The following is an 11352-nucleotide window of genomic DNA, read 5'->3' as shown; positions in this document are numbered from 1 at the left end:
GCGCAGCCGGAGACGGCCGAGTAATGGAGCGGGGCCACCTAGCGGAGAGCCGAGCTGCGGATCAGAGCAGAGGACTCCCAGAGCGGAAGTGGAGGAGCGGCCGGAAGTCGCCCGAATTCCAGTCAGACCGACCGGCTGACAGGCATTGACAGGAACGGAGCTGCGGGAAGTTGGTGGCCATGGAGTTGGGCGAGCTGCTTTACAACAAGTCCGAGTACATCGAGACGGTACGCGTGTTTAGACATCTGCCCTCCCTTTTCCGAGCCTGCGTCCCTCCGAAGCTGGTGTCTCCATCCTGTCCCTACCCCACCCCGGATCCCTTTGGCGTTTAGTCCGAGATTACCTACAGTCACTTCGTGAATGGCCCGGCTTTGTTATTTATTCCTTGCATGGCAGGTTTAGGTTTTTTACTTATTCCTTATTTCCTAAAGATAAAATGCCTTCCAGAAAGCAGGACAAGTCTCATCCACCTTAATATCAAGAACTCCAGGCTTCGGGCCTTTCAGAAGGGTGGTTTTTTTGTTTGTTTGTTTGTTTGTTTTTTAACTAACGTGTTGTAATTTATTACTGTATGCTGAAAGACGGTTAGGTCCTTTCTAGTCAATACATGATGTGTGTAAATTGCTCGAAGTAGGGTGAGCGCTCAGTCAGCATTGCTGTGAATTCTTGCAACTCTGATATCGGTTAAGTCGGTATCCTGGATTTAGAGCTACAAGTATAGAACTGAAACTTGAATCCCCGTCTCTGATGTTATCAGGCTCTAGACCTACCACGTCCAAATTCTGGATTCCCTTCTTGGAATCCCTAGTTTCCTAATCCATCCTTGTTTTGATATCCCATACTCAGGATATCAGGGGACTTCGCCCCATTGAAAGTCCTTTCCTCTCCAGTAGCAGCTTTTTTGGATGGAAACCTGTAGCCCAGAATCCACTCAGTTTGCGCAGCCCCATTTTCTGCTCTTTGGTTTCAGGCATCTGGAAACAAAGTTAGTCGCCAGTCGGTATTGTGCGGAAGTCAGAACATCGTTCTCAATGGCAAGGTAAGGGACAAAGCCAGTTCCATCCAGGATGCATGCCTTTGCTTTCTTTCCACTAGTTATCACATTAGGAGGGCAGAGAATATGTTGCCACGTCTCCCACTTATTGCTATACATTTAAAATTTCTCTTTTCATTCTCCAAATTGTATTGAATACAAAAAAGACTCAATAAAACGAGGCAACAGAAAACCTTTTCCCCTTTATGCATGGCACCCAGAACTGAAATCATTATGAAGTGTTGTAGTGTGCCCTAAACTACCAGACACAAACATAAATAGGCACCGAAACACTTAAGTGTAGAAGCTATAAAGTATAATGATATAATTGTTTAGTAATAATGATTCAACATTAACTGAAACTCTTTTTTTTTAAAATATTTTATGTATTTATTTGACAGAGAGAGAGCACAAGTAGGCAGAGAGGCAGGCAGAGAGAAGGAGGGAAGCAGGCTCCCTGCTGAGCAGAAAGCCCCTTGCCGGACTCGATCCCAGGACCCCGAGATCATGACCTGAGATGAAGGCAGAGGCTTAATCCACTCAGCCACCCAGGCACCCTGAAACTCTTAAAATTAATTTGAGAATGGGTGGGGCACCCAGGTGTCTCAGTCGGTTGAGTGTCTGCCTTCGGCTCAAGCCGTGATCTCGGGTCCTGGGATCAAGCCCCGAGTTGCACTCCCTGTTCAGCCGGGAGTCTGCTTCTCTCCCTCTCCTCTGCCTCTCTCCCTGCTTGTGCACTTTCTTTCTGTGTCAAACAAGTAAAATTTAAAGAGAGAGAATTGGGAAAGACACTAAACTATGAAACAGCTTTGCAAAATGGAATATGATAGGCTGAGAATTTGTAGTCTGAATAAATTGAAATAGCAGAGAGATGAGTATAAACATGGGAATAATATTAGGACATATCAGAACCAGAGAAAATATCAAGATATATTTGAACGTGACAAACACTGAAGTCCACTATTTTTCCTGCCATTTGTCTTTGAAATATTATATCTCTAAATTAAAAGGGAAGACAGTCTCACTATAATCAAGCAATCATAAATTTTTTTAGTAGAGACAGTTACTGTCTCCATTAGCTCATCATAACATGAGATTTAATAGAAGCATAGTTCAATAATTAAGTATAACTAGTAATTACAGACACACTGTTCCTGCACAGAATTAGAAAATTCCGTTAATCCCAATCTGATTAGCAAATTAGCAAATTGTGGAGTTTTTAAAAAATCCCTTAGGTAATTTCAAAACATTTTCTGTGATTTTTAGAAAACATTTGTTTATTAAATTGTGATAAAATACATGTGACAAAATTTGCCACTTTAAGTGTACAATCCATTGGTGTTAATTATATTGAAAATTGGGGTGCTTGAGTGGCTCATTTGGTTGAGTATACTACTCTTGATCTCAGCTCAGGTCTAGATCTCAGGGTCATGAGTTCAAGTTCTGCATTGGGCTCCACGCTGGGTGTGGAGCCTACTTAAAACTATATATTCTATTTACAACCATTGTGCAATGATCACCACTATGTATTTCTAAAACTGTCACCACCCGGACAGAAACTCTGTACTCATTTAGGAATTACTCCCTCTTTCCTCCCCATCTTCCCCACTCCTGCCCCCGACACGGGGCCTAGTCACTAATAACCTCAGTCCACTTCCTGTCTCTGTGAACTTGCCTAATCTAGATCTATAATACTTGTCCTTTTTTGTGTGGCTTATTTCACTTACCATAATGTTTTCAAAGTTCATCCATGTTGTAGGTTGTAAACTAATACATATATACATGTTTACATCCATGTAAACTATACACGTATATACTTTAGCTTTACTTGGCTTTCTGTTATTTACTTTTTTTACACTCACTTATTACTATAACCACAGTAAGAAACACCTATCACACTTAATAAGGACCTTTGTTCTCAATCCTGTTTCTATGATTCACTGTGGTTTGTGCATTTTCACTACTGTGTACGGTTCCATTTATCCCCTCTCCTACTGGTTATTTTGTTCCCAGTTTTTTTTTTTTTATCCCTTACAGAACTGTGAGATTCTATTTTCCTAAATCCTTATATCAGGTGTCACAGTGACTATAGGGATAGGCAGGGGTCAAATGAGTAAGGAAGACTGGGTGCCAACAACAGGGAGTGGTGGGGCCTGGTCAGTTGACGCGTACATGTTCTAGCCGAACTCAAACTGATTGTTGCCATGTGGGAATATAGGCCTATATTTTCTCAAAAGAAACTGGAAGTCTGGATTTTTTTTTTAGTGCAAAATGTCCCGCTATTCAAATAATAGTACTAAATTTAAATGATGAAACAGGCTATGTGAGCCAAACAAAACAGGTTTCTGGGTGCAGTTCTTAGACCTCCAGCTTGCCACCTCTGCCTCATCCTTTGTCGAGTTCAGTGAACTCTGCTGTACTACCATTTTCTTCCCTGTGAGGTCCTTATGTGCACTCACTTTCATTTTAACATCCTGCTGCCTCTGTTTTGAATCTGACTTCTCATTTCAGCTCCACTCTTTATGAGACAGGAAACCAGGATTTGAGTCGCTCATGTTAAATCTCTTCGACCTCCTGTGATATCTGTTACTTATGTTTTCCGTGTTTGCTTTTCCAAATGGGAGTGTAATTTAGGCTGCCTAAGGGACTTTTATGGATTTTCTTTATTTCCAGATTAAGATTGCTATCTGTTTAAAACACAGTATAACAAAAACAACCATTACCAAATACTCAGAACTTCTTGGTATTCTGCTTTCTTCCAAAGAAAAGGAAGTCATTTTCTCTGATTGTAGATGGAAGCATAAACAGAAAACAATGATTAAAGTAAATGAAGGATTTCAGATGAAAGAGTACATACTAGAAACAGATATCTCCTTAACCTTGAGGTAGACTGTTTTTAAAAACCAACAGGAACTATAGTCATTTAAGTCAACAGCTGATGAGAAATTGTCTTTTTACTGGTAGAGGTTTTATAGACTGAGCATATATGCAGGTGAGATTGTTAAACTTTTCGAAGTATGAGCCCACTTCATTTTTAGTAATTTCTCAGAGCCTGGTGTTCAGATAAGTGACATATCTAAATATACCTGTATTTGAGGTGTTCTCCATCTACATCTGTACCCTGATCTTCTGTCCTGGGCCCCAGACCTTCATTTATAACTGCCAGTTGGTTTTCCCACAGATATCTCAAATAACATTTCACAATTGAATTTGTCATCCAGTCCAGTCCCCAGAATTGCTCATCCTATTCTAGACTTTCATCCTGGACTCTCTTTCTCTTTTTCCCCAATATCTAAACAATGACCAGATCATATAGATTCTCTTCCCCTTTTTTTCCATTTTTAACATTTTATAGTGGAATATTTATTTTAAAGATTTTATTTATTTATTTGAGAGAGAGAGACCAAAAGAGAGCATGATGCAGGGAGAGGGACAAGCAGACACCCCACTGAGCAGGGAGCCCAGTGCGGGGCTTGATTCCATGACCCCGAGATCATAACCTGAGCCGAAGGCAGATGCTTAACTGACTGAACCACCCAGGTGCCCCTACAGTGGAACATTTTAAAAGTTATGTTTATTGAGACACAATTTACATGCAATGAAGTGTACCCATTTTAAGTGTGCAGTTTGACAAGTTCTTTTTTTTTTTAAGATTTATTTATTTGAGAGAGAGCAAGTGAACAGGAGAGAGAAAGCACAAGCAGGGGGTAGAGGCAGAGGGAGAGGGAGAAGCAGACTCCCCTCTGAGTATGGAGCTTGATTTGGGGCTCGATCCCAGGACGCCAGGACCATGATCCAAGCCAAAGACAGATGCTTAACCAGCTGAGCCACCCAGGTGCCCTGCAGTTTGGACTGATGCTTACAACTATGCAGCCACTACCACAATTAAGATAAAATATTTCCATCACCCTCATTTCCTTGGATCCCTCTGCAGTCGGTCTTCCTACTATCCTTGGCCCCAGATAACCACTGATATAACACTAATAGAGATTATGTTTGCATTTTCTGGAGTTGCCTGTAATGGGAATCATGTACTCATTGTTGTCAGCCTTCTTTCACTCAGCATAAGGTTTTTGAGATTTATCTATGTTGTTGTGTACATTGGCATTATTATGCAACTTTTAAAAAAAGATTTTATTTATTTATTTGGCAGACTGAGATCACAAGTAGGCAGAGAGGCAAGCAGGGGGGCTGGGAAGCAGGCTCCCCGCCGAGCAGAGAGCCCGATGATCATGACCTGAGCCGAAGGCAGAGGCTTAACTCACTGAGCCACCCAGGCGCCCCTATTATGCCACTTTTTAGACATGTCCAAAGTAGAGAGAACATATAATGAATCTCCATATACTCATTCACCAGCTTATGCAGTTATTCTGACATCCTTGTTTCATCTCTGTACCTGCCCCACAAACCCATACCTATTTTGACCAGGGAGAGGGCAGGGAATTGGAGTATTTTAAAGCAAATTGCAAACACTGTATTATTTCACACATAAATACTTAGTATATATCACTAAGATTTAAAGATTTTAGGGGTGTCAGGGTGGCTCAGCTGTTAAACGGCTACCTTCGGCTCAGGTTCAGGACTCTGAAGTCCTGGGATCGAGCCCCACATTGGGCTCCCCGCTTGGCGGAAAGCCTGCTTCTCTCTTTCCCACTCCCCCTGCTTGTATTCCCTCTCTTGCTGTGTCTCTCTCTGTCAAATAAAATCTTTAAAAAAATAAAAAAAAATGAGTAGAATACCCTTATCATGATGTATTTTTTAAGAAACCAGTAATTTTCTAATATCATATAATCCTCAGTTCATGTTCAATCTTTCTAGTATCTTTTTAAGAGATTTTTATTTATTTATTTGATAGACAGAGATCACAAGTAGGCAGAGAGGCAGGCAGAGAGAGAGAGGGGAGGAGCAGGCTCCCTGCGGAGCAGAGAGCCCGACGTGAGGCTCGATCCAGGATCCTGGGATCATGACCTGAGCCGAAGGCAGAGGGTTTAACCCACTGAGCCACCCAGGCGCCCCGATCTTTCTAGTATCTTAACATGTCTTTTTACCATTGGTTTATTCAAATCAGGATCCAAACAAGGTCAAGTACACATTGCATCTGGTTGGTGTATCTCTTAGGGCCCTTCAAATCTGTAACAGTTCTTTTCCCCCAGCTTGTTTTTCTCCCCATGCCGCTTATATGTTGAAGAAACTGGCTCATTGTTCTGTAGAATTTTCAAACTTTTAATTTGACCAATTCTACTTACACAGTTGTTGAATGTGGTCTCTCTGCCCTTCTCTTCCCTCTTAATTAGTAGATCTGGAGGCTTGAGCAGATTCCTCTACCTTCTATTTCTCTTTTCTTCATGCACAACTATTATAGAGAAGGCCCATCCTCTCATTTTACCTTGATCCACTGTAGTCATCTAAAGTGTCACTTTCTCTCTAGTCTTACCTGCCCCTCCATTCACTGTAGACAGCTTTCAGAGTAGTATTTCTAAAATAAAGATTCAGTCTGTTAATCCTCTGCTTAAAAACTTTGATTCCTTATATCCTCTAGGGAAAAAGCCTAAGCATATATAACACCTCATAAGTCCTAGTCGCAGCTTACTTTTCCCAGCCATATGCACTTTTTTTTTTTACCCCATTTATTCAGAAGACATTTCCAGAATACCTATTTACCAAGTATGGGGTATTAATTCCCCCAAACTTCTGAGTTGCGTTTTTCACCCTGCAGCCTATCTAGGCAATCTTTGGGGCAGCCGGGTATCATACCCTGCAATGTTGCACTTCATCTGAGTCCAGAATTTGGGAGAGGAACCAGGAGCTCAATAGGTCTACCTCCAGGAGCATGAAGTTGGAGACAATCAGTAGTGTTGGGAGATTGGACAAAGGTAGGAGCAGCCTGGATTCTCACTTAGCAAGCAGCCAAGGCTTAAGGGCAGGTAGAACCAAGTGAATCTGAGGAGGTGAGTAAACTAGGTAAACTAAGGCATTCTTAGTAAAGATCTGTTCATTCAACAAGTCCTGTTTATGGGATATTAAGAGCAAAGCTCATGGTATGCTGTGAACATCTTCAACGGAGTCAGTGTTATGAGGGCGGTTCTCATTACCTTAAAGTTATCCCTTTTGAGAGAACATGTGACTCAGTAGATCATAGCATAACTTCAGTGTCTTACCTACTCTTTTTTGTTGTATTTCAGACTATGTTGGTAGCTTTTTAAAATGTGCTTTATTTTATAGACCATTGTGATGAATGACTGTATTATCCGAGGGGATCTGGCAAATGTAAGAGTTGGACGTCATTGTGTTGTGAAAAGTCGGAGTGTCATAAGGCCACCATTCAAGAAATTCAGCAAAGGGTATGTAATTTACTTACCTAATTTCGGTCATGTGCGAGACGCTGCTACGCGTGGTGATTCCAAATGTTGAGTTGTGGCGTAAGGAGTGGGTCTGTGCTATTGTTTTGGTCACTGAGGAGGAATTCACTGTAATGAACACAACTCTGGTGGTGGTTGTCTTAGTCTGGTTGTTGGTTGGTTGCCAGAAACAGAATCCACTTGGATTGGCAAAGGCAGAGGGGGTTCTGATGAAGAGATGCAGGCATATTTATGGAATATAAGGGTAGGAAAAGGGGCCAGGCCTCATAGGGACTAGAACTTATACTTGGACAGCTAGCCAGAATCAAGACAACTGTTCTGTCTGTCGCTCTATCACCAAGATTATGTTGTTTCTTGTTAGTCTCTGTCTGCATTTCTGCTTCCCTCTCCTCTCTTTCATGTTGACTTCGTCTTCCCCCTTTTCTCATGGAGCCAACCATTCTGCCTCAGCCCATTATTTATATCAGTTCTCTATTTAGGCTTCAACAGATACCAGCCAAAGATTTTAGGTCTTATTTCCAGAATCTTGGCAGAGGGAAGCTGATTGGCTCAGCTGGAGTGAAGTGCCCACCCCTCGTCTGAACAGTTTTGACCCGGAGGGCAGAGGCAAGTCAGGCCCACTGTTCTCTCAATGGTAATAAGGATTATCCAGGGAAGGTCATGGACAGGGCAGGAAAACTGTCGACTATGTCTGATGTGCTGGTATTTTTTTGTTGATGTTGTTTTTACCTCTCCCTCTTTTCCCTCCTGGCGCCTACCTGTGGCACCATCTGCATTTCATTGAGTAATTCAGTAAGCACTGATTGAGTGCTTTCTTACGTCAGTCACTAGATTATAAGGTGGGTACATAAAGATGGATGAAATAACATTCCTGCCTCAAAGTTCTCAAAAACCTAGTGGTAGAAACACTTACATACATAGATGACTACTATAGAACATGATACTATAATGTGATAGCCACTGTATAATGTGACAGCCCTGTCACAAGGCTGAACATGGTTAGGAAGGAACAGTAAAGAGAGCGACCAACTCAGACTGTACTACCAAGGAGTGAAGCACACAGGAATCGTCCTGCATGTCTCAGAATGGAGTCAGACTCCAGGCTTTCCATTACATACGGGAATGGGAACAGGGAGCCAGGGCAAATCATTCATGTGAAAACATTTGCTCATTAGCTCAGAAGGCTGTTGGGAAATGAGAAATCCTTGCGGTGGGCTTTTGTGGTTCCACACTGTGACAGGTTCTCTGCCTGAGTCGTTGGCTCCCCCTTCTGATAGCAGCATTACTGTGCTGGCTGTGGTCTCAGAAAAGCACTGAGAATAAATAGGGGGTTAATTGGTGAACAGTAGGTTGTGTAGTTAGGAATAGCCATGGAAAATATAGGAATAGAAAAGTGTAAATAGCAACACAGAAACAGCAAGTGAGTATGGATTCCCCTGTCCCCCACCTCACGTAGCTCTATACAAGAACTAGATAATAGATCATAGAACCAGATAATAATATCAAGTTTGGAATTTTTAATTTAAAATTCAGGTGCTGACAGTGCTGCTATAGACTGATAAGATCGAGGAATTCATTGTCACACAAGGGTCCCAGATCAAAAATACAAATGGATTAAGGAAAATTTAAATAAGCTATAGGTCCAGGGAGGACAGGTATCCTCTCTGACAAAATATTCTTGACAAAACAGAGCACAGGACTAGATAGAGCCAGTGAGCATCCAGCTACTTTATTTTAGTTCTAGTCCAAATATTTTCTATCACAAGGTACTGAAGTTACTTGTAAATGTGATCATAGAACCACTGTCAATGACATTTGAGGAATCATGGAGAATAGCAGTGATGTCAGAAGTCTGGAGAAAGCTTACTGACTCCTACTCATCCTTCAGGTCTTGGCTTAAATGTCACTTTTTCTTTTAAAGATTTATTCATTTGAGAGAGAGGGCAGATGAGCATGGGGATGGGCAGAGGGAGAGAGGAGTCAGACTCCCCAACTGAGTGCAGAGCCCAACATGAGGTTTGATCCTAGGACTCTGAGATCATAACCTGGGCCAAAGTCAGGTGCTTAACTGACTGAGCCACCCAGATGCCCCTTAAATGTCACTTAAAATTAAACTTTTAGGGCGCTTGGGTGGCTCAGTGGGTTAAAGCCTCTGCCTTTGACTCAGGTCATAATCCCGGGGTCCTGGGATGGAGCCCTGCATCGGGCTCTCTGCTCAGCATGGAGCCTGCTTCCCTTCCTCTCTCTCTCTGTCTGCCTCTCTGCCTACTTGTGATCTCTGTCTGTCAAATAAATAAATAAAACCTTAAAAAAAATTATACTTTTACCAAACTTCTTACCTAGGTAAAGTCTCTGCTTATAACATGGTATTTTTTACTCTGTAGTACTTATCATAGTTGTAAATAACTACTTATATAATCATTTGTTTAATCTTTCTTGATTGCTGTCTCCTTATGGGCTGGATAGTGTCATTTTTGCTTGCCGTTATATTTCCAATTTTTAGCATAGAGTCTGGCAAAGAGGCACTTAGTAAAATCAGTGAATATACAAATTTTTGGAATGTTGAATAGTAGAAAGTATATCCCAGGAACTGATGTCAGTCCCCTACAACATCTTGGGCAGATTACCGAATATATGACCTATGAGCTTTTCCAAGGAGGCAGGAATGAGCAAAACATTCATTCATTTGGTGCCAGCTCTTTTAGCTTGGAAGGTCTCGCCACTTCGGTCTTGCTGTTTCCTAGTACACTGCCCGGTCCAATATTTCTGATTTTGAGCTAGTAATCACATTTATCTCCAACATCATAGAATTCTCTTAGCCTGAGGATTCCTTCCTTGCTAGGAGCAGTCTTAAAGACAAGATGATGAAGTTGAGAGTATGATCAGCAGTTCTATAAACCTTGACCGAAAGCAAATCACCTTGACCTTTTTTTGTTGTTGTTCATCTTCTTTTCCTTCTCTAGCGTTGCATTCTTTCCTTTACATATCGGGGACCATGTCTTTATTGAAGAAGATTGTGTGGTCAACGCAGCTCAGATTGGCTCTTACGTTCACGTTGGCAAGAACTGTGTGATTGTGAGTATGGTGTCTTGGCTAGCTAAACAGCCTCCCTGCTTCTCCAGCTCCGTCCCTCACATCAGTGGGCCTCTGCTGCTGTGGCCAAGCGGGGTAGAAGTAGTTTCTGGTCTCCTGGAATTATTACTGGATTTGAAGGTTTCTAGACGTTAATAATCATGGCTAAATTGTATCTAACTTCTTCTATATGATGTTAAACTCTTCCCTTTGACTATTTCATTTGACCCTTACAACCATCTAAGGGTGGTAGCTAACTATTACTATCCCTAGGCGATAAGCCTGAAGACCTTAGAAGTTAGGGATTTGACAGGGCTATGAAGTGGAAAGCTGGGATTTGAACCCAGGCAGTATGAATAGCCATGCGGGCTCTATGGCCTACTTGGTGCTTTACCTCCAGGATCGTACAGTCTAGTGGGGGGGACAAGGGGCGTGACATTAAGGGAACTGCAAGTAGTTCAGGGTGATGGGTGTGCAGGGTACAAGTGGACCCTTGTTCAGTGGACATTTGGACATTCAGTGTTCAGGAGCCTTGGCATCTCCTCTTTCATCTGGCCAAGGCTTTATGAAATTGGATTTCTTAGTATTTCATTGATGAAGAGCTTGATTTCAGTTGGGATTTATGAGAACATCCTGGGTGAGAATGTTAATGACCAGAGCTGAACTGCCTTAAGGTTTAGGGAAAATGTTTCCTATATTTTGAATTTATACCCAAATCCTAGCTTCTAGGAAAAGCCAAGGACTTAAATGGTTATTCCCAATAATACAGAGACAGTTCCATATTCTGGATAATATTCAAGTATAAAATACTTGCAGAAACCATGCAGTCACATTCTACAAGCCAAGAGAGCACAGCAAAGATGGACCGTGCAGTGGAGGGCCACATTG

General features: G+C 41.9%; 1 protein-coding gene across 1 annotated transcript in view; it reads left to right on the top strand.

Moving 5' to 3' along the window:
* Positions 1–70: 70 nt before the first annotated feature.
* DCTN5 (dynactin subunit 5) overlaps positions 71–11352 on the top strand; it is a 28908-nt gene continuing 17626 nt past the window's right edge. Inside the window, exons 1-4 of the mRNA XM_047712669.1 lie at positions 71–227; positions 971–1039; positions 7256–7374; positions 10356–10467. Of these exons, the coding sequence (XP_047568625.1) occupies positions 180–227; positions 971–1039; positions 7256–7374; positions 10356–10467 (348 nt within the window). The 5' untranslated portion in view covers positions 71–179. The remainder of the gene's footprint in view (positions 228–970; positions 1040–7255; positions 7375–10355; positions 10468–11352) is intronic.

Source organism: Lutra lutra, chromosome 18, assembly GCF_902655055.1.
Source record: "Lutra lutra chromosome 18, mLutLut1.2, whole genome shotgun sequence".
Taxonomy (NCBI): domain Eukaryota; kingdom Metazoa; phylum Chordata; class Mammalia; order Carnivora; family Mustelidae; genus Lutra; species Lutra lutra.
This window is presented reverse-complemented; position numbering and strand designations above follow the sequence as displayed.